Source organism: Zosterops lateralis, assembly GCF_965231275.1.
Source record: "Zosterops lateralis genome assembly, chromosome: 5".
Taxonomy (NCBI): Eukaryota; Metazoa; Chordata; class Aves; order Passeriformes; family Zosteropidae; genus Zosterops; species Zosterops lateralis.
The window spans coordinates 528,225-551,325 of NC_139766.1; the positions used below are offsets into that span (position 1 = coordinate 528,225).

Below are 23,101 nucleotides of genomic sequence, written 5' to 3' on the forward strand. Positions count from 1 at the left end.
GGAAAGGAAATTTCAGGAAAGGAAAGGAAATTTCAGGAAAGGAAATTTCAGGAAAGGAAATTTCAGGAAAGGAAAGGAAAGGAAATTTCAGGAAAGGAAATTTCAGGAAAGGAAAGGAAAGGAAATTTCAGGAAAGGAAAGGAAATTTCAGGAAAGGAAATTTCAGGAAAGGAAAGGAAAGGAAATTTCAGGAAAGGAAAGGAAAGGAAATTTCAGGAAAGGAAAGGAAATTTCAGGAAAGGAAATTTCAGGAAAGGAAAGGAAAGGAAAGGAAAGGAAAGGAAAGGAAAGGAAAGGAAAGGAAAGGAAAGGAAAGGAAAGGAAAGGAAAGGAAAGGAAAGGAAAGGAAAGGAAAGGAAAGGAAAGGAAAGGAAAGGAAAGGAAAGGAAAGGAAAGGAAAGGAAAGGAAAGGAAAGGAAAGGAAAGGAAAGGAAAGGAAAGGAAAGGAAAGGAAAGGAAAGGAAAGGAAAGGAAAGGAAAGGAAAGGAAAGGAAAGGAAAGGAAAGGAAAGGAAAGGGAAAGGAAAGGAAAGGAAAGGAAAGGAAAGGAAAGGGGCTCAGGAAAGGAAAGGAAAGGAAAGGAAAGGAAAGGGGCTCAGGAAAGGAAAGGAAAGGAAAAGGAAAGGAAAGGAAAGGAAAGGAAAGGAAAGGAAAGGAAAGGAAAGGAAAGGAAAGGAAAGGAAAGGAAAGGAAAGGAAAGGAAAGGAAGGAAAGGAAAGGAAAGGAAAGGAAAGGAAAGGAAAGGAAAGGAAAGGAAAGGAAAGGAAAGGAAAGGAAAGGAAAGGAAAGGAAGGAAAGGAAAGGAAAGGAAAGGAAAGGAAAGGAAAGGAAAGGAAAGGAAAGGAAAGGAAAGGGGCTCAGGAAAGGAAAGGGTTCAGGAAAAAGAGCCTCAGGGCTCAGGGAAAGGGCTCAGGAAAAGGGTCAGGAAAGGAAAGGGTCAGGAAAGGGCTCAGAAAAAGGGTTCAGGGCTCAGGAAAAGGGCTCAGGGGTCAGGAATAGGCTTAGGAAAGGACTCAGGAAAGGGCTCAGGAAAGGTTCAGGGAAGAGCTCAGGAAAAGGGCTCAAGGAAGGAAAGGGCTCAGTGAAGGGCTCAGGGCTCAGGAAAAGGGCTCAAGGCTTAGGAAAGGGTTTAGGAAAGGACTCAGGAATGGGCTTAGGAAAGGGGCTCAGGGCTCAGGAAAAGGGACTCAGGAAAAGGGACTCAGGAAAAGGGACTCAGGAAAAGGGCTCAGGAGAGGAAAGGGGCTCAGGGCTAAGAAAAAGGGCTTCCTCCCGAATTTCTGAAATCACAGACTCCACCTAATGGAGAGTCTCAGTAATGGGCCTGATAAACCCAGAAAAATCCATTTCCACTTCAGTGGGGTGGGAGCTCTGCTGCTGCTGCCATCAGAACCTGCTCCCACTGCAGAGAGACAAATCCCAGGGCACTCCCTGCCCCCAGGGAGACAAATCCCTGTCCCCTGCTCTGACTGGGGTCATTTCATGCTCCATTTGAAATTAAAGGTACAAAAGTAAAGGGGCAGAACCTCAGCCCAGCTCCATGAGCACCCTGAGATAAACGTACATTTTTTTTTTAATCTTAATAAAGAGAATTATTGAACAATTCCACCCTGAGATAAACATACATATTTTTTTTATCTTAATAAAGAGAATTATTGAACAATTTCACAGGTCAGGGATGACCTTTCACTCCAGCCCAGGGATTTTTCTGGTTCCAGTTCCAGGTGGGCCCACGTTGTTTCCTCCTCAGGATCATCCTCACTCAGTGCCAACAAAACTTATTATTATTCCCTTTTCACCTCACTGAGCTGCCCCAAATTGTCCCAAAAATGTCCTGAAATCAGCCCTGACACCCCTTCCCTCCCCAGAGCCCTTGGGGATATTTCCACTCTGCTCTACACAAAGGAAACCAATTTTTGTTCATGTAAATTCACTGATTTGGGGTCTTATTTGGAGTCAAATAAAAACTCAGCTGCAGCTCATCCCTCAGCCTGGACACTGAGATTGTCCCTGGAGCAGCCTGGGGGGTGTCCCTGCCCTGGCAGGGCTGGGATGGGATCCCGGCACTCACTGATTCCTTTTAAAAAAATTCTAATCACACCCTGTGAGCCCTCAAAGCCTTGGGGAAGGGAATGGAGAATTCCTGAAGGGGCTGGAGAATTCCTGAGGAGCTGGGAAAGGGAATGGAGAATTCCTGAGGGAGCTGGGAAAGGGATGGAGAATTCCTGAGGGAGCTGGGAAAGGGCTGGAGAATTCCTGAGGGAGCTGGGAAAGGGAATGGAGAATTCCTGAGGGAGCTGGGAAAGGGCTGGAGAATTCCTGAGGGAGCTGGGAAGGGGATGGAGAATTCCTGAGGGAGATGGGAAGGGGCTGAGCCTGGAGAAAAGGAGGCTCAGGGGGGACCTTGTGGCTCTGCACAAATCCCTGGAATGCTGGAGCCAGGTGGGAGTTGGGATCTGATCCCAGGGAAAAACAGGAAAAGAGGGAACGGCCTCAGGCTGGGCCAGGGGAGGCTCAGGGTGGATTTTGGGGAATTTCCTCATGGAAAGGGTGTTCAGGCCTTGGGAGTGCCCAGGGAGGTTTGGGATCCCCATCCCTGGGGGATTTAAAGCCGTGGATGTGGCACTTGGGTGTCATTTCACCAGGAATGGAAAGGCACAAGCCCATTTTTATATAATTTCACCAGGAATTAAAAGGCACAAACCCTTTTTTTGGTGCAATTTCACCAGGAATGGAAAGGCACAAACCCCTTTTTGGTATCATCTCACCAGGACCCCGTTCCTTGCCGTGTCTCCGTGGTGTGGAGGGAAGGATTTCAGGGGGGCAGGAGGGTCTGGCATTGCTGTTGGTGCTGCTGAGGTGGGGCAGAGCCCCTGCACCCCCTGCCCCAAGCCCTGCGCCCCCAAACCCCCCGGGAGGGGCAGAGCCCCTGCACCCCCTGCCCCAAGCCCTGAGCCCTCAAACCCCCGGGAGGGGCAGAGCCCCTGCACCCCCTGCCCCAAGCCCTGAGCCCCAAACCCCCGGGAGGGGCAGAGCCCCAGCAGCCCCTGCCCCAAGCCCTGAGCCCCAAACCCCCGGGAGGGGCAGAGCCCCTGCACCCCCTGCCCCAAGCCCTGAGCCCCAAACCCCCGGGAGGGGCAGAGCCCCTGCACCCCCTGCCCCAAGCCCTGAGCCCCAAACCCCCGGAGGGGCACTCACGGTCTTGTAGAGCTGAGCCCGGAGGCGGTAGGAGCTGTACTCCAGCCTCCTCTGCTCCTCCTCCCTCCTCCTCCTCACCTCGGGCAGCTGCTCGTACATCCTGAGGAGGGGAGAGGCCAAAGGGGGATTGGAAACTGCCCCAGACCCCAAACCCACACCCTCCTGTGTCCATGAAACCCCAAACAAACACACCCCTTTGTCCCTGAGACCCCAAACCCTCCTTTGTCCCCTCCTTCCCCAACACCCCAAACCCACACCCTCCTCTGTCCCTGAGACCCCAAACCCACATCCTCCTTTGTCCTTGAGACCTCAAACCCTCCTTTGTCCCTGAGACTCCAAACCCTCCTGTGTCCCCACCTTCCCCAATACTTCAAACCCTCCTCTGTCCCCTAGACCCCAAACCCTCCTCTGTCCCCTAGACCCCAAACCCAAACCCTCCCGTGTCCCCTCCTTCCCCAAGGGCTGAGGGCCGAGCCCAGCCCTGGGAAATGGGTTTGGGGTTTGCTGCTGACCCTCAGCAGGGTGAGCCTGGCAATTCCTGCCTGCAGAGTGCCTCTCCTTCCCCTGGAATGCTTCTCCCACCCCTGGAGTGCCTCTCTTAGCTCTGGATCACCTCTCCCGGCCCTGGATCACCTCTCCTGGCCCTGGAGTGCTTCTCTTACTCCTGGAACTCCTCTCCCAGCCCTGGGACTCCTCTGTTACCCCTGGGAACACCTCTATGACCCCTGGAACTCCTCCCCTAGCCCTGGAGTGCCTCTTCTGTCCCTGGATCACCTCTCCCAGCCCTGGAACTTCTCCCCTACCCCTGGGAACAGCTCTATGAGCCCTGGATTGCCTTTCCTAGCCCTGGAGTGCCCTCCTGCCCCTGGATCACCACTCCTACCCCTGGATCACCTCTCCTGCCCCTGGATCACCTCTCTTATCCCTGCAGTGCTTCTCCTACCCCTGAAGTGCTTCTCTTACCCTTGGATCACCTCTCCCAGCCCTGGAACTCCTTTCCTACCTCTGGAACTCCTCTCCTTCCCCTGGATCACCTCTCCCAGCCCTAGAACTCCTTCCCTACCTCTGGAACTCCTTCCCTACCTCTGGAACTCCTCTCCTATCCATGAAACTCCTGTCCCTGGAACTCCTCTCCTGCCCCTGGAACTCCTCTCTTACCCCTGGATCACCTCTCCTGCCCCTGTTCTGCCTCTCCCAGCCCAGCACCTCCCCAGAGCAGCGCCAGGAGCTCTGCCCTGCTGTGCTGGAGCTCAGTGTCCCCAGTGTCCCCAGGCCAGGACATGTCCCTCCAGCCTTGGCAGGAGCTCAGCACAGGAATCACCTCACTGAGGCTTTTTAGGCATTTCCAAAATTTCAGCAGTGCTGCCCTGCTTTGTCCTCTCCTGTGCTGATGCTTCCCCAGATTTTCCTTCAGTTGTGGAATCCTGGAATGCTTTGGGCTGGAAGGACCTCAAACCCCTCCAGTGCCACCCCTGTGGGCAGGGACTCCTTCCCCACACACCCTGAGAGTACTTTGGAATGCTAAAAATCATTAAAATCATTTTAAGGTATCATTAAAAGTCACCAAGGGGTTTGTTTTGTGTCCCAGTGGGTGTTTTGTGCAAGCTCAGAGAAACTGAGGCTGCAGAAAGCCCTGGAGGTCACCAAGCTCCTGCTCCAGGCAGGGCTCACCCCAAGGCTGCCTCAGCCTGCTCAGGGATTAATAACCATTAATTAATTACCCCCAAGGATTCAGCTCTGCCACCTCTGTGGGCTCCTGGCCCAGCCCTGCAAAACTCAGCTCCAATAAATTCCCATTTTTGTGCTCCTTTCCCGTGGCCCCTCTGCAGCATCAGCCCCTGCACAGCAAAACTCAGCTCCAATAAATTCCCATTTTTGTGCTCCTTTCCCGTGGCCCCTCTGCAGCACCAGCCCCTGCAAAGGGTGAATCCAGGGGCTGTGCTGGGCCCTGCAGGGATCAATCACTGCAGACAAAAACACCACCAAACCCATCCCAAAGTGGTTTTTCCTGTATTCCCTTGGGGGGATCATTTCTGTAAAAAGCCTCTTCCTCTGGGGGAAATGCTGCCTCACTCCTGCCCCAGTTACCCACGGTGTTAATTTGGGAATTTCCTCAGATGCCCCAGGGTCCCCCAGCCCTGTTCTCTCTCCCTTTGGGACTCTGTTTCCTGTGCTGACCCTGCAGCAGAACCCTCAGGTTTGGCCACAGAAATCCCCTTTCCAAAGTGATTTTGTTCCCTGGAATTCCCAAGCAGGACATTTCTCCCTCTGATCAGGCACCTGCATTTTTCACTGGAAAAGCTGCATTATTTGCACACCCATTTCTCTGACTGCAGACAGGATTTAAACCTTTCCCCACCCAGGGCACTGATCTGCCTGAAATAAAACTGCCCTGAACTTTTTTACCTTTTAGATCTTTGAAACATTTCACTCTTGGGAATTGCTCTTCTCTTCTCTTTCATCAGGAAACCTGTAAGGGGAAATTGTGAGATAAGGGAATGAGTCTCCCCCTGCAGGAATGTGAGTCCTTTGTGAGTTTTATGAAATTTTTACCAAAAAACCCTCCACTCTCTTTATAAGATCTTACGGACAAAGAGGGTTAAGCAATTGCAACGCCTTTATGAGAAATAAATAACAAATAAATACATAATAAATAATAATAAATAAATAATAAAAATAGATAAATAATAAATAAAATGAATAAATAAACAAAACATAAATATTAATAAAAATAAATGAGTACATAATAAATACATAAATACATAATAAAAAAAAATGAATAAATAATAAAAATAACTACATAATAAAAATGTGTAAGTAAATAAAACATAAGTAATAATAGAAATAAAGGAATACATAATAATTAATAAATAATAAAAATAAACACATAATAAATAAAAATGTAAGTGAAACATAAATAATAATAAAAATAAATGAATACATAATAAATACTAATAAATAAATAATATAAATACATACATAATAAATAAAAATGCGTAAGTAAATAAAACATAATAATAAAAAATAAATGAATACATAATAAATAATTAAAATAAATAATAAAAATAAATACATAATAAATAAAAAAGCATAAGTAAATAAAACATAAATAATAATAAAAATAAATGAATACATAAATAATGACTAATTAATAATAAAAAGTAAATAATAAAAATGAATAAATAAATAAAATGCAAATAATAATAAAATAAATTAATATATAATAAATTATAATAAATAAATAATAAAATACATAGATAATAAATTAAAATGAATAAATTAATAATAATTAAAAATAATAAAAATAAATAAGTAATGAATAAACAAATTAAATACTAATAAATTTATGTTGGAGCCCTGGGCACTGAGAATTGCAGACTCTGTGCTGACAGTCACTGACCCCCAAACAAACCCTGCATTGACCTGAGCCCGTGGAAAACACTCCCCAAAATCGAGTGACAGCCCTGGGATTGTGGGTTCAGCTTTGAGCAGAACCAGAACCCACACCAGACCTGCACTGGGACAGAACTCTGAACAGAACCCACACCAAACCTGCCCTGGGACAGAAGTGTGAACAGAACCCACACCAAACCTGCCCTGGGACAGAACTTTGTGCAGAACCCACACCAAACCTGCACTGGGACAGAACTTTGTGCAGAACCCACACCAAACCTGCACTGGGACAGAACTTTGAGCACAACCCACACCAAACCTGCCCTGGGACAGAACTTTGATCAGAACCCCAAGGTGAAACCCATGAAATCACACAGAACTGGGGGCAGAGCAGTGAAATACCTCGATGACTCGCAGCCCTGCAGTGCCTGCTCCTCCCTGGGGGCTGCGGCTGCTCTTGGGACGGCAGGTGCTGTTCCCTGTGGCCTGGCAGGAGCTGTTCTCCATGGGATGGCAGGGGCTGTTCCCGTTGGGATTTCAGGAGCTGTTCTCCATGGGATGGCAGGGGCTGTTCCCGTTGGGATTTCAGGAGCTGTTCTCCATGGGATGGCAGGGGCTGTTCCCGTTGGGATTTCAGGAGCTGTTCCCCCTGGCCTGGCAGGGGCTGTTCCCCCCGGCGCAGGCGGCGCAGGCTCCTCTCCTGGCGCAGCAGGCGCAGGTGCCGCAGGCGCTGCCCCGAGCGCGAGATGAAGTCGGGGCGGTGCAGGGCCAGGGCCTCCTGCGGGGACACAGAGACACCCTGCCTGTCCCAGCTGTGCCTGGGGACACTGCAGGGGACACCAGAAACACCCAGCACAGGCCTCAAGGCACGGGAAAATCCTACTGTTTTATAGCCCATTGTATTATAGCCCATTATATTATAGCCCATTATATTATAGCCCATTGTATTACAGCTCATTGTATTATAGCCCGTTGTATTATAGCCTATTGTACTGTATTATATTATATCATATCATATTATAGCCCATTATATTATATCCCATTATATTATAGCCCATTTTATATTATATTAATTATTATATTATATTATAGCCCATTTTATATTATATTAATTTTTTATATTATATTACATTACATCCCATTTTATTATAGCCCATTGTATTGTATTGTATTGTATTATATTATATTATATTATATTATATTATATTATATTATAGTATATTACATTATATCTCACTTTATTATAGCCCATTATATTATAGCCCATTGTATTGTATTATATTATATTATATTATATTATATTATATTATATTATATTATATTATATTATAGTATATTACATTATATCCCATTTTATTATAGCCCATTATATTATAGCCCATTGTATTATATTATATATATATGATATGATATGATATCTCATTGTATTATAGCATATTATATTATATTATAGCCCATTGTATTGTATTATATTATAGCCCATTATATTACAGCCCATTATATTATAGCCAATTGTATATTATATTATATTATATTATATTATACTATACTATACTATACTATACTATATTATATCCCATTGTATTATAGCCCATTGTATTGTATTATATTATATTACATTATATCCCATTTTATTATAGCCCATTATAATATTATAACATATGATATAATGGAATATAATATACCCCTTTATAACATATTTCATATGATTATAACATATAAACGTTATAATGTTTATATTAAAACATTATAAATGTTTTAATGTTTTAAAACTTTTTTTAAATATTGTAACATATGATAATGGGGTATAATATATCCCATTATAACATATTTAATATTTTTATAACATATAAACACCATAATTTTTTAATATAAACATTATAATGTTTATATTGAAACACTGTAAATGTTATCATGTTTTAAAACATTTTTTTAATATTATAACATATGATATAATGGAATATAATATATCCCATTATAACATATTTCATATGTTTCTAACATGTAAACACCATAATTTGTAATATAAACACTATAATGTTTATATTGAATTGTTTATATTATAAATGTTTTCATGTTTTAAAACATTTTTAAAATATTGTAATACATGATAATGAGATATAATATATCCCATTATAACATATATGTTGATATTGAAATATTATAAATGTTTGAAAACATTTTTTTTATTCTTGTAACATATGATAATGGGATATAATATATCCCTTTATAACATGTGTTATATTTTTATAACATATAAACGTTATAATGTTTATATTGAAACATTATAATGTTTATAATGAAACATTATGTTTTAATGTTTGAAAACATTTTGTTAATATTGTAACATATGATATAACGGGATATAATATATTCCATTATAACATGTAAACACTATAATGTTTTAATATAAATGTTTTAATGTTTATATTGAAACATTATAAACGCTTTAATGTTTTAAAACATTTTTAATATTATAACATATGATAATGGGATATAATATATCTCATTATAACATGTGCTATATGTTTATAACATATAAACATTATAATGTTTAATGTTTTTGAACATTTTTAATATCATAACATATGATAATAGGATATTATCTATCCCATTATAACATATGTTACATGTTTATAACATATAAACATTATTATGTTTTACCCAAAACATTATAAATGTTTTAACGTTTTAAAACTTTTTTTAAAGCATTAAAACTCCCATTAAAACATCCCATTTTAACAGTTGTGATATAAAACTTCCTGTAACTCTGGTTTAACAATGCGGAAATGAACTGGCCAGAAAAGGAAAAAAAAAAAAAAAAACACTAAAATAATAATAAAGAGCAGTAAAAACTCATTTTGATCCCATGCTGTGAACACCTCAGTGTTATTTCTGATGGAGAGCAGTGAGGTGGGATGTTGTGCCAGCTCCACCCCAAAGCCAAAGGGGTTTCATTAATCAATCCCTGCAGGGTCAGCCCCGATCCCACATGGGGAATAAACTGGGGAAATATCCTGGGGAACGTCCTGAGTGCCAGAGGATTCCTGATCCCACCCTGGGGAATATCCTGAATGCCAGAGGATTCCCTGATCCCACCCTGGGGAATAAACTGAGGAGACACCCTGGGGAACATCCTGAGTGCCAGAGGATTCCCTGGTCCCACCCTGGGGAATATCCTGGGTGCCAGAGGATTCCTGATCCCACCCTGGGGAATAAACTGAGGAGACACCCTGGGGAACATCCTGAGTGCCAGAGGATTCCCTGGTCCCACCCTGGGGAATATCCTGGGTGCCAGAGGATTCCCTAATCCCACCCATGGGTGCAGGGACCCCTCACCTGCAGGCTGAGTTTCCCCAGGGGCCGCCCCAGCCCCCTGCCCACCCCGGGAGCTGCAGCTGCTCCCTGGCCCAGCCTGGGCTGCTCCTCCTCCCAGTTCTTCTCCCTCAGGGGTTCCCTCCAAGGTTTCCTGCTGCTCCAGGGCTCGAACCAGGCTGGCCCGGGGCCAGGGGGGGCACTGGACTGGTTTTCTTTCCTTGATTCACATTGTAGATCCTCTGCTGGGACAAGCCACGGAGTGCCTGTTAAAAGAGCACGGAAGGGAAAGAAGATCTGAGACAATTCCTGTTGTCCTGTTGTCCATCCCAATCCTGGAGAGGAATCCCCAAGGCCGAGGGGACAACAAAGAGCTGGGAGGGGACACAGCCAGGAGAGGTGGCCCAAGGGGACACAGGAGAGGTGACCCAAGGGGATAGAGCCAGGAGAGGTGGCCCAAGGGGACAGAGCCAGGAGAGGTGGCCCAAGGGGACACAGCCAGGAGAGGTGGCCCAAGGGGACACAGGAGAGATGGCCCAAGGGGACAGAGCCAGGAGAGGTGACCCAAGGGGACAGAGCCAGGAGAGGCGACCCAAGGGGACAGAGCCAGGAGAGGTGGCCCAAGGGGACAGAGCCAGGAGAGGTGGCCCAAGGGGACACAGGAGAGGTGGCCCAAGGGGACACAGACAGGAGAGATGACCCAAGGGGACACAGGAGAGGTGGCCCAAGGGGACAGAGTAAGGAGAGCTGGCCCAGGGGGTGTCCCAGAGCATGGCCAGGACACAGAGCCGAGGGAAGAGGAAGGGGAACACTTGGAGTGATGGTGCTTTGAGCCCCAGGCACCAGCAGGCAGAGCAGAGCTCTGCTGGGGATGGGAATGTGGCCAGGGGCTGCAGGGTCCCTCCAGGGGGGCCCAAGGAGGCTGCAGAGGGACCTGGGACAAGGGGGATGGGCTGAAGCTGAAGGAGGGGCAGGTTTACACCAGATTTGGGCAGGAATTGTTCCCTGGGAGGGGCTGGAATGGAATTCCCACATTTGCTGGGGCTGCCCCTGGATCCCTGGGAATTTCCAAAGCCAGGTTGGATCCACCTGGGACAGTGGGAGTGTCCCTGCCATGGATGGGGTGGGAATGGGATGGGATTTAAGGTCTTTTCCAAACCATTCCAGGATTCTGGAGCCCCTCTGCTCTGGGAGCAGCCCACCCATGGGTGCTGACCTTGCAGTGGGTGCAGCCTGTCTGTCTGTCTGTCCAGGACAGAGCTGGGTGCCCCCAGCCCACCCATGGGTGCTGACCTTGCAGGCGGTGCAGCCTGTCTGTCTGTCTGTCCAGGACAGAGCTGGGTGCCCCCAGCCCACCCATGGGTGCTGACCTTGCAGGGGGTACAGCCTGTCTGTCTGTCTGTCTGTCTGTCCAGGACAGAGCTGGGTGCCCCCAGCCCACCCATGGGTGCTGACCTTGCAGGGGGTGCAGCCTGTCCCTCCTTGTCCGTGTGTCCGGCCGTGCCCTGGGGGGCTGCTGCAGCTGCTGGCTGCTCCTGGGGGTGGGGAATGTCACCCCCACGTCCCTGGTGTGTTTCCTGGTGGCGCTGGTGACAATCTCCAGGTCTCCTGGAATGGGAACATAAATCAGGAAAAATCCAAGAATTCTGAGAAGTTCCACATCCCAGGGAATTCCTGCTGGATGTGGCGCAGTTTTCCTGGAGTTTAGTGACAATAAATCCTAAATAAACTCAGTGGGAGCAGAGCATCATTCCCAGATTTGCTCCAGGGAGAGAACTGTTGATCCTTAAAAAACTTCACCCTGATCCAGCCAATTGCCCCATTTCCAGGGATTTTTTTTACTGTTTGCTTCTGTGTCCATCCCAATCCGGGTGGTGCCGGAATTTTGAGGGTTTTTTTGGAGGCTTCGAGCAACAAAATTCTGGAATTTGGGGCTCCTCCAGCTCAGCCAGAGGTGATGGATGGAGGGATGGATGGATGGATGGATGGATGGATGGATGGATGGATGGATGGATGGATGGATGGAGGGATGGATGGATGGATGGATGGAGGGATGGATGGATGGATGGATGGATGGATGGATGGATGGATGGATGGATGGAGGGATGGATGGATGGATGGATGGATGGATGGATGGATGGAGGGATGGATGGATGGATGGATGGATGGATGGATGGATGGATGGAGGGATGGATGGATGGATGGATGGATGGATGGATGGATGGATGGATGGATGGAGGGATGGATGGATGGATGGATGGAGGGAGGGATGGATGGATGGATGGATGGATGGATGGAGGGAGGGAGGGAGGGAGGGATGGATGGATGGATGGATGGATGGATGGAGGGATGGATGGATGGATGGATGGAGGGAGGGATGGATGGATGGATGGATGGATGGATGGATGGATGGAGGGATGGATGGATGGAGGGAGGGATGGATGGATTGATGGAGGGATGGATGGAGGGATGGATGGATGGATTGATGGAGGGAGGGATGGAGGGAGGGATGGATGGAGGGATGGATGGAGGGAGGGAGGGATGGATAATTCCCCAGGTTGGACACGTGGCTGGAGCTCGGCTGTTCCAAAATCTCAGCCAGGGACGTGTCCAACATTCCCAGCCTGGGAATGACCCTCACTCACTGTGCCAGGGCAGGGAATGACCCCCCTGTGGAGGCCCAGGGGTGTCATCCTTGATCTTTTCCAGCCCTCTGATTTTGCACTTTGGTAGTGGAGTTTCTCATGAATTTTCATGAAAACAGAGTGATGTTTACACTCCTCTCTGGAGGAGGGACAATTGATGCACTTCTAGTTTGACCAGTGTGGTTAGAGAGGTGTCAACCTCATTGCCCAATCCATGGTCATTGTCCAAAATCTATATAAATCAAAAAAAAAAAATAAAATTTGCCTTTTTTGCCCTGATGACTGACTGTATCTGTGTCCTTCATTTTGTGTCCTGTAACAACACAGGGGCTGCCCCCAGCACAGATCCCCTTCTAGATCAGGGTGAGAAAAACCTTCCTCAAAAACCTTCCTCCCTTGGGCCTTTGCAGACACATGTTAATATTTCTTAGGCTTCATTGTTCCATTGGTTTGTTAACTTTATGTCACCCTGTTACCACACATGAATCTTCCTAGTTGTTCTTCCTTCCCTTGGGTTATTTTTGCTGCAGTGATCCCATTAAAAATCATTTCAATGTACCATAAAAATCATTAAAAGTCACCGAGGGGTTTGTTTTGCACATTGTGTGTCCCAGGAGGTGTTTTGTGCAAGCTCAGAGAAACTGAGGCTGCAGAAAGCCCTGGAGGTCACCAAGCTCCTGCTCCAGGCAGGGCTCACCCCAAGGCTGCCTCAGCCTGCTCAGGGATTAATAACCATTAATTAATTATCCCCAAGGATTCAGCTCTGCCACCTCTGTGGGCTCCTGGCCCAGCCCTGCAAAACTCAGCTCCAATAAATTCCCATTTTTGTGCTCCTTTCCCGTGGCCCCTCTGCAGCATCAGCCCCTGCACAGCAAAACTCAGCTCCAATAAATTCCCATTTTTGTGGCCCCTCTGCAGCACCAGCCATTGCAAAGGGTGAATCCAGGGGCTGTGCTGGGACCTGCAGAGATCAATCACTGCAGACAAAAATACCACCAAACCCGTCCTAAAGTGGTTTTTCCAAAGGGAAAAGTCTCTGTATTCCCTTTGGACCCTCAGGACCAGCCCTGGAGCACATTTGGGGCTGTATCCACGACAATAAACAGCTCCTGGATTTCCTTTCTCTGTTGTGTTTTATCTTCTTTTGCCAGAGACTTGTTTGGACTCAGCTGTTTATTAATCCTTATCTATAGCACAGTCCCACAGACAGTGGGTGCCACAAACTAAAAATGGCTCCTCTCTTCTCTCTCTACAAAAATTTTTAAGGATAAACTGTCCAATTATGAAATGACACCTCAATTATTCTCACTTTTAACCCAATAACCAACCACCCCTGGCCCACAATGAGGATTTTTCTATCCAATTACAAAATCCCACCCAGACCCAGGAAGGAGAAGGTGAAAAAGAAAGACTGGCCTTACATCCTAAATCCTTCGTTTTGCTTTATATATATATTCCTGTATTCTAACACCTTAAACTCTAAGTTTTCCACCCCTGACTTTTATTCAAACTCCACAATCCCAGGGCTGTCACTCAGTTTTAGGAGCATTTTCCCCGGCCTCAGGTCAATGCAGTGTTTGCTGGGGGTCAGTGCCTGTGAGCACAAAAAATGTGAAAATCTCAGTGCCCAGGGCTCCAGCACATCTCCCCACCTTTATCTCAGCCCTTTATCAGCAGAGAGCTCCAGGTGTGAGGCAGATGTGGCTCTCAGGGACACACAGAACCATCCAATATCCCATCCCAACTCAGGGGGAAAATCCTGTGCTTCACCCACCTCCAACAGCCATACCCTTTATATTCCCATTTCCCTTTATATTCCCATTTATATTCCCATTTCCCTTTATATTCCCATTTATATTCCCTTTATATTCCCATTTATATTCCCATTTATATTCTTATTTATATTCCCATTTCCCCAGAGCAAGGAGAGCCCCCAGTGGTTGTCACTGTGTGATAATCCCAGTAAAATTAAAACCAAACACCCCGAGCAAAATATACATTTATCTGGGGGTGGGAATGAAACTGGAATTAACTCTGCCCTATGAAAATCCTGATTTAATCTCCTTGCACACAAGCAGGAATAAATAAATATCTGCTGTATCTGATGAATAAACTGAGGCCATTACTCAAAGTGATGACGGGGAGTTGGCGTGGAAATGAAAAGCAATGAAGAAACTGCTAATTGCCACTAGAAAAAATAAAAAATAAAAAATAAAAAATAAAAACCTCAACTGCAGAACTGCACCAGGCCAGGAGCAGCTCGGGACTGAAATAGAATTGAACACCCAAAATATCCTCAGGAAGAACACAGAACACTGCAGTTGCCTTCTGAAATAGCATATGCCCACCAAAGCCATTCTGGGAGGAACAGATGCCTTGGGGAAAAAAAAATAATTAAAAAAAATAGATAAAAAAAGGCAACTCACCTTTGCCACTGAAAGCCTAAATCAATTTACAAGTGGGTTATTAAACAGCCCAAGGATGGGATTAAACAGCTCCTGTGCACTGAACACACCTTGAGAGCACTGGGAGTGAACCTGGGCAGTGCTGCCTGTGCAGAGCCATCCCCCCAAGAGCCAGGCTGTGGGAAAAGGGCAGGAAAGGCAGGAAAAAAAACCAGGAAAATCAGGAATTCGGGGCCTCACCTGCCTGGATCCCTTTGCTCAGCATCCGTGTCCGTCTCTTGGTGCTGAGGGCAGGGCTGGGGCCCCAGGAGCTGCTGCTGCCACAGCTGGACTCCCAGGAAAAGGGGATGGTCCTCTGCAAAAAACAGGCAAAGAGAACAGGAATTCCTGAAAACCAGGGTTGAAACAGGAAAACCTCGTTGCTTTTTCCCTCGTTGTGCCTTTTGTATCCTGTTAAAACACCAGTTATCAATGCTGACACCAGGTTGATGTGTCCCTACCTTGGGGTATGGACCAAAAAAAAAAAGTATTTTCTATTTGCCAGCTGCTGAAACTGGTTGGGGCAGTGTTTTTTAATCTTTATTCCTTGTATAAACCATTCCTCATGGCTCTGGAGGTGATCTTCTGTTAATATTCCTATTCTGTTAATATTCTGTTAATATTCAATATTCCTATTAAAGAACTGTTACTCCTATTCCCGAATCTTTGCCTGAAAGTCCCTTAATTTCAAAATTATAATAATCTGGAAGGGGGTGTGATTTACATTCTCCATCCCAAGGGACGCCCCATCTTTCCCTGGAGGACACATCTGTCTTCCCAAACCAAGACAGTCCCAGTGCCCTGACAAAACCCAGCCCTGGCTTTGGGAAAAGCCCATTTTTCCTGTGGGAAGAGCTGTGGGGTCAGGGGCAGTGCCCAGCTCCAGGACCCCTCACACCTGAGAAAATTGCTGTGCCCCTTCAATAAGGACCAGCCCATCTGTGAGATGTCACTGCTGTTCCTTCCTGCAGGGCTGGGGGAGAAAATAAAATTACAGGGACTCCTATTCCCATGGGACACCTCAAAGAGAGATCCTTGGCTGGTAATTAAATGGGTTTTCTTGTTGTACAGATCTCCAAAAAACGATTTTCACAATGTTAGAAAATGACAGCTCAGGGCCAGGGCGAGGCTGGTGATGATGGCAAAGATTTCACCACCTTTTATCTGCCACTGAAAAGAGAATATTGAGATTGGGAATTGCCTCAGCTGGGGCTGCTCAGAACCCCTGGAAGGGCCTGAAGGGGAAAACTCCAGGAGAGCTGGAGAGGGGCTGGGGCCAAGGGCTGCAGGGACAGGACACAGGGAATGGATCCCACTGGGAAAAATCCAAAATAAACAGGAGGGACGTGAAGGGCTGGGCTGAGGGACAGGGGCAGGGTCACCTCACCCACACCTGGCCAGGTGTGGGACCTGCAGGGCTGGGAGAACACACAGCAATTCCAATTAACAAAGTCATTACTAATTCCAATTAACAGAGCCATTACTAATTCCAATTAACAAAGCCATTACTAATTCCAATTAACAGAGCCATTAAAAGCAGCAGTCCTGCCCCAGCCTGGGCTCTGGGAAGAGCAGGAGGGTGGGATTTGTCCACACCAGGACCTGGCAGCCCCCAGGCCCTGCAGCCCCCTGAGCCCCAATTCCAGCCCTGCAGCCCCCCTGAGCCCCAATTCCAGCCCTGCAGCCCCCTGAGCCCCAATTCCAGCCCTGCAGCCCCCCTGAGCCCCAATTCCAGCCCTGCAGCCCCCCTGAGCCCCAATTCCAGCCCTGCAGCCCCAGGCCCTGCAGCCCCCTGAGCCCCAATTCCAGCCCTGCAGCCCCCTGAGCCCCAGTTCCAGCTCTGCACTCTCCCCTTGCTCACGGCAATGGGGACTGGGGGACATTAACTGGTGTCCTGTGAGTGACCCCCAACACCAGCCAGGATGGAAATGCAGAGGTCTCTTTATTCCCTTTTTATAATAATAATAATAATAATAATAATAATAATAATATCATTATTATCATCATTATAGTTATTGTCATTATTATATTCATCATCATTATTATATCATTATTATCATTATTATCATGATCATTATTATCATAATAATTATTATCATCATTATAATTATCATTATTATCATCATTATAATTATTGTCATTATTACAATCATAATTATCATTATTATATCATTATTATTATCATTATTATCATTATTATCATCGTTATTATCATTATCATTATTATTATTATCATGATCATTATCATTATTGTCATTATTATTATCATTATCATTATTATAATATCATTATTATCATTATTATCATGATCATTACTATCATCATAATTATTACCATCATTATAATTATTGTCATTATTATCATGATCATTACTATCATCATAATTATTACCATCATTATAATTATTGTCATTATTATCATAATCATTATCATTTTTATTATATCATTATTATTATCATCATTATTATTATTATCATTGTAATTATTACAATCATTATAATTGTCATTATTATCATTATCATTATTATCATTATTATGTCATTATTATATCATCATTATTATTATCATTATTATCATTATTGTCATTATCATCATTATTATCATTATTATTATTTATGAGCTCTATCACTCCAAACAAAACTTCACTTCAATACTAAAAGAAGCCAATTTTGACTCTCATAAACTTGTTTTTATTTTCTAATTTGCTGTAACTGCCCCAGCCCCAGGAGAGGCCCTGCACAGACACACAGAAATGGATTTTTTCCAGATAATAAAACATGTGAACATGTGAATCTGAATTCTGTGCTGGGCCAAAAAATGTATAAAATGAGGGAGAAAAAAAAACCCCAAATGTGCACGTGCAGCTGTGACCAGGGAATCTCAGAACCACAAACATTTGCACCAAAAACACCAAAAAATCATCACTTTTCCTCTGCTGAACAGCCCAGAAGTGACCAAAATTGGAATTTTAAATTCAATTTCCTGATTTTTCACCTATTTTCTCTTGCTCCTCATTTGAGGGAGGTAAAGTGTGTCTTCAGATGGATTTTTTTTTTTAAAGAATATTTGACCAGCAGATAAAAAATGTGAATTTCTAAAGCCAGGGGGGTGTTCAATGAGCCTTTAAAGAGTTTATTCCCCACAGAATTAATTCCTTTTGTCATCTCACAGGTGATTTAACAGGTAAAAAAAATCAGATTTGGGGTTAAAATCCAATAGACCTTGAAAAATTAATCTTGTGGATGGAACATGGAATAGAAGAATAATCTAAAATTCTCCAACTGTTGAATTGAAGATTAAAATCCATAAAAGTTGGATCTTAATGGTGCTGTTCTGGTTAATGGTCTTAATACTGCAAACTTCAGGACAGGCTTATTTTATCTTTAAATAAATGTTATAAATAAAAATTTTAAATAAAATAGTTTTTAAACCATTATTCACCTTACAAAAGATTGTTTCTCCCCTCCAGATTTATTTAGTTATTTGCATTATTTTTCAGTGAATTATTTTATAATTATTTTATAATTATGTTAAATTTTTTATATATTATTAAATATTATATATATATATTTAATTTTATAAATATTTTATAATGATTTTATAATCATTTTAATTATATATATTATTAAATAGATTTTATATATTTAATTTTATAAATATTTTATAATTATTTTATAATTATGTTAATTTTTATCTATATTATTAAATATTTTATATATATTTAATTGTATAAATATTTTATAATTATTTTATAATTATGTTAATTTTTATATATTATTAAATATATTTAATATATACATTTAATTTTTTAAATATTTTATAATTATTTTATAATTCACTGCCTCGTTTGACAAACAGACTTGGAATTGTTTCTGTAAAATAAACTTCAATTAAACCCCAAATAACACCCAAATCCACCTGAAGGGATTATTCCCCCTGCAGAATTCCCACCTGGAATTCTCAGCTCCTTAAAGAGGGAAAAGCCAGACAAAACCATCCCACTGTTCACAGAGACAAAAAACCAGCAGGAAAATCCCAAAATCCCAATAATTCTATGGATCCCTGCCCAGGGACGTGCAGGAATTTGGATTAAATTTACCAGTTTGTGTTGGGCCCTGCAGGATTGGCCTCCCAAGGGAATAAAGGCAAGGCAAGGAAATCCCAGAGCCTGGAGAGGTCAGGGAACAGCAGGATTTCATTCCCAAAGGGAATAAAGACAAGGAAAGAAATTCCCAGAGGCTGCAGGGAACAGGGAACAGGGAACAGGATTTCCTTCCCAAGGGGAATAAAGGCAAGGAAAGGAAATCCCAGAGCCTGGAGGGGTCAGGGAACAGCAGGATTTCATTCCCAAGGGGAATAAAGACAAGGAAAAAAATTCCCAGAGCCTGGAGAGAACAGGGAACAGCAGGATTTCCTTTCCAAGGGGAATAAAGACAAGGAAAGAGCCCCAGAGCCTACAGGTGCCAGGGATTTCCTTCCCAAGGAAAATAAAGGCAAGGAAAGAAATTCCCAGAGCCTGCAGGGGTCAGGAAACAGCAGGATTGGCTTCCCAAGGGGAATAAAGACAAGGAAAAAGTCCCAGACCCTGCAGGGAACAGCAGGATTTCCCTCCCAAGGGCAATAAAGACAAGGAAAGAGCCCCAGAGCCTGGAGGGAACAGGGAACAGCAGGATTGGCTTCCCAAGAAAAATAAAGGCAAGGAAAGAAATTCCCAGAGCCTGGAGGGAACAGCAGGATTGGCTTCCCAAGGGGAATAAAGACAAGGAAAGGAAATCCCAGAGGCTGGAGGGGTCAGGGAACAGCAGGATTTCATTCCCAAGGGGAATAAAGACAAGGAAAGAGCCCCAGAGGCTGCAGGGAACAGCAGGATTGGCTTCCCAAGGGATTAAAGACAAGGAAAGAAATTCCCAGAGGCTGCAGGTGCCAGGGATTTCCTTCCCAAGGAAAATAAAGGCAAGGAAAGAAATTCCCAGAGCCTGCAGGGAACAGCAGGATTGGCTTCCCAAGGGATTAAAGACAAGGAAAGGGAATCCCAGAGGCTGCAGAGAACAGCAGGATTTCCTTCCCAGGGAAATAAAGACAAGGAAAGAGCCCCAGAGGCTGCAGGTGCCAGGGATTTCCTTCCCAAGGAAAATAAAGACAAGGAAAGAGCCCCAGAGCCTGCAGGAAACAGCAGGATTGGCTTCCCAAGGGAATAAAGACAAGGAAAAAGTCCCAGAGCCTGCAGGTGGCAGGGATTTCCTTCCCAAGGAAAATAAAGGCAAGGCAAGAGCCCCAGTGCTGCTCTGCCCCCCTGAGCTCCTGCACAGCCACACCCTGCCGGGGGCTGCTCTGGAAGGCTCAACCCTCCCCTGTGAAGGGGTTCCCAGGGCTCCCAGGGCCAGCAGTGGGGGATTCCCGTGGGGACCACCCCGAGCTGGGCTCAGGGAGCTCTTACCTGCCTCTGCTGCTCCTTCCCGAGGCTCCCGGCAGCTCCCTGGGGACATCCCAGAGCTCCTGCAGTGTCCTCATCCCACTGCTGCAGGCGGCTCCTCTGCTGCCTGATGGCATTGTACAGCTGGGCCAGCCTTGGGGACAGCTCTGGGGACAGCTGTGGGGTCACACCTGGGGCCAGCTGTGGGGTCAGCTCTGAGACCAGCCTCGGGGACAGCTCTGGGGTCACCTCTGGGGTCAGTTGTGGGGTCAGTTTTGGGGCCAGCCCCAGCCTGTCCTGCCCAAAGGCCCGCAGCAGCCTGGCCGTGTCGATGGTGGACAGGGACAAGGAGCTGCTGTCCCCCGAGGCAGGGGACGTGTCCAGCCCTGCTGGGGTCCCCCTGTCCCAGCCCCAGGTGCTGCAGGAGCTGCAGGTGCTGGGCTCTGTGCTCAGCCTGCTCTCTGAGGAGCTCTCACTGGGAATTTCCAGCTCCTCCAGGATCCTGTGCAGGTGCTGGATCTCTTTTTGCTGCCCTGGTCTGCGTGTCCCAAGCTCCTGCAGGCCTTTCCTGCCATGGCTCCCTGGTGCTCCCTGTCCCACTCGTGTCCCCTTGGGCTCCACGCTGCTCCCAGGCCTGGCTTTTCCTGCCAGGAGCATTTCTGGCTGTTTCCTCCCCTGGGTTTCCTCGTCCCCAGGTGCTGCAGGAGCCAGGGCGTGTCTGATGGGGTTCTGCAGGAGCCTGGCCAGCCTCTCCAGGCGTTCCACCAGGGACAGCTGGCTGCTCCTGCCCAAACCCTGCTGCTGCTGCTGCTTCCTCTGGCGCTCCAGGAACGTCACCCACAGCTCGTCCAGGCTGTCCCTGCTGTGCCTTCTGTGCCCTGGAGCTTTCCCCGGGTTTGCTGCGAGGCCTCGTGGCACAGGATCCCTTCCAGCAGCTCCCTGGGGTGGCTCCATCCCTCCTGTCCCCAATCCAAAGGGTGTCCTGGTGCTCAGCTCCTCGTTCCTGCTGTCATCAGCCTTGTTCCTGCTGTCACCTCCTCTCTGGGGTGGCTCCATCCCTCCTGTCCCCACCCCAAAGGGTGTCCTGGTGCTCAGCTCCTCGTTCCTGCTGTCGTCAGCCTCGGCAGCCAGAGCAAAGAACTGTCCCCGGGTGGGGACATGGGGACCCTGCTGGGCTGTGCCCAGGGCTGGCCCCTGGGTGGGGACAGGGGGCTCAGCCCCAGCCCTGGGCCTGGAGGGGTCCCTGGGGCGTGGGGAGCAGCGCCCACCCCTGGGCAGAGGCAGCTGGGTGGAGTCAGGGGCTGATTTCACACTCCTGGAACCATCTGGAAAAGAAGAGAACATTGGAATGTTTCATTTCTCAGCCTAGGGAGGGGTCCACACAACTGGAACCATCTGAAAAATTACAGAACACTGGAATGTTTTGTTTCTCAGCCTGGGGAGAGGTTCACACTCTTGGAACCATCTGTGGGCTCTCAAAGAGAACAGAACATTGCAATGTTTCATTTCTCAGCCTAGGAAGGAGTTAATACACCTGGAACCATGTGAAAAATAACAGAACACTGCAATGTTTTGTTTCTCAGCCTAGGGAGGAGTTCACACACCTAGAACCATCTGCAAGAATATTTTATTTCTCAGTCTAGGGAGAGGTTCACACTCTTGGAACAATCCATGAGCTCTACAAGAGAACAGAACACTGCAATGTTTTGTTTCTTGGCCTAAAGTGGAGGATTTTCATCCTAAAACTTCCCAGCCATGTCAAAGGGTTAAGAGCAGGATCACTGAGCTCATTCCTGAAATGCAGTGAACCTGGAAATGCAGTTTGAACGTTATTAAAACCACATAAACAACATTTTCCATCATTGGCAACACGGAATCCAAGAGATTGTTATATCCAAGTGAACCTGGGGAGGAATCCAATCCCAGCCCAGGGAACTGCCCTGAAAACACTGAACTGAGCCAAGGCAGGGACCTCAAAACCCACCCAGTGCAGGGGCAGGGACACCCCCAGCACCCCAGGGTGCTCCAGTTCCAACCCACCTGGCCCTGGCCACCCCTGAACACACACAGCAGGGCCAGGACTGCTGCTTTGAGGGTTTTTTTCCCTGATGTTTGTATTTTTGTAGTGGAGTTTTTAATGCACTTTCAGGCAAACAAAAGTGATGTTTTGGGAACTGTTTTTCCCCCTTTACATTCCTCTCTGGAATTGACGGACTTCTAGTTTGACCAGAGGTGACAAATCCCTGGTCACTGTGCAGAATCTCTATAAATCGAGGTGAAAAAATAAAACTTCTCTCCTTTAGCCCTGACAACTGACTGTGAGCACACCCTTCACTTTGTGTCCTCCGGCAACAAGGACCCTGTAGTGGCATCCGTGACTTACAGTGACAAGGGACTCTGCAGAGCTGAGATATTCCAGAATATGTGGGTTTATTGCAAGGGCCGTGGGTAGAAAGGGCTTTGCCTTCAGCCACCAGCCTGGGCTGGAGGGAAGTGCCAGAGAGAGAAGGAGAGAGAGCAAGAGGGTTTGGGCTGAGGAGAGGGGAGAGAGAGAGCAAGGGGCAGGGTCAGAGTGCAGGGGGAAGAGCAGGGAAAGGAGAGCGAGGTCCAGAGAGAGCCAGGTCCTGGTTACAATCCATTCTATCTCCTTTTGGGATGAATATTCTAATTTACAGTGACTGACCAACACAAGAC

The 23,101-nt window shown here is 46.1% G+C and overlaps 1 protein-coding gene and 1 long non-coding RNA gene across 2 annotated transcripts in view; both read right to left on the bottom strand.

Annotated features, from left to right (window-relative positions):
• LOC310909856 overlaps positions 1-6,852 on the bottom strand; it is a 7,557-nt gene extending 705 nt beyond the window's left edge. The window contains exons 1-2 of the long non-coding RNA XR_014590199.1: positions 5,604-6,852; positions 3,198-3,297 (exon numbers count right to left, since the gene is read on the bottom strand). This is a non-coding gene — a long non-coding RNA (uncharacterized lncRNA). The remainder of the gene's footprint in view (positions 1-3,197; positions 3,298-5,603) is intronic.
• Positions 6,853-6,931: 79 nt separating this feature from the next.
• ALMS1 (ALMS1 centrosome and basal body associated protein) overlaps positions 6,932-23,101 on the bottom strand; it is a gene marked incomplete at both ends in the record, with an annotated part of 71,123 nt that continues 54,953 nt past the window's right edge. Inside the window, 6 exons of the mRNA XM_083862341.1 lie at positions 6,932-6,969; positions 7,245-7,368; positions 9,930-10,171; positions 11,361-11,513; positions 15,196-15,310; positions 20,432-21,732. Of these exons, the coding sequence (XP_083718467.1) occupies positions 6,932-6,969; positions 7,245-7,368; positions 9,930-10,171; positions 11,361-11,513; positions 15,196-15,310; positions 20,432-21,732 (1,973 nt within the window). The remainder of the gene's footprint in view (positions 6,970-7,244; positions 7,369-9,929; positions 10,172-11,360; positions 11,514-15,195; positions 15,311-20,431; positions 21,733-23,101) is intronic.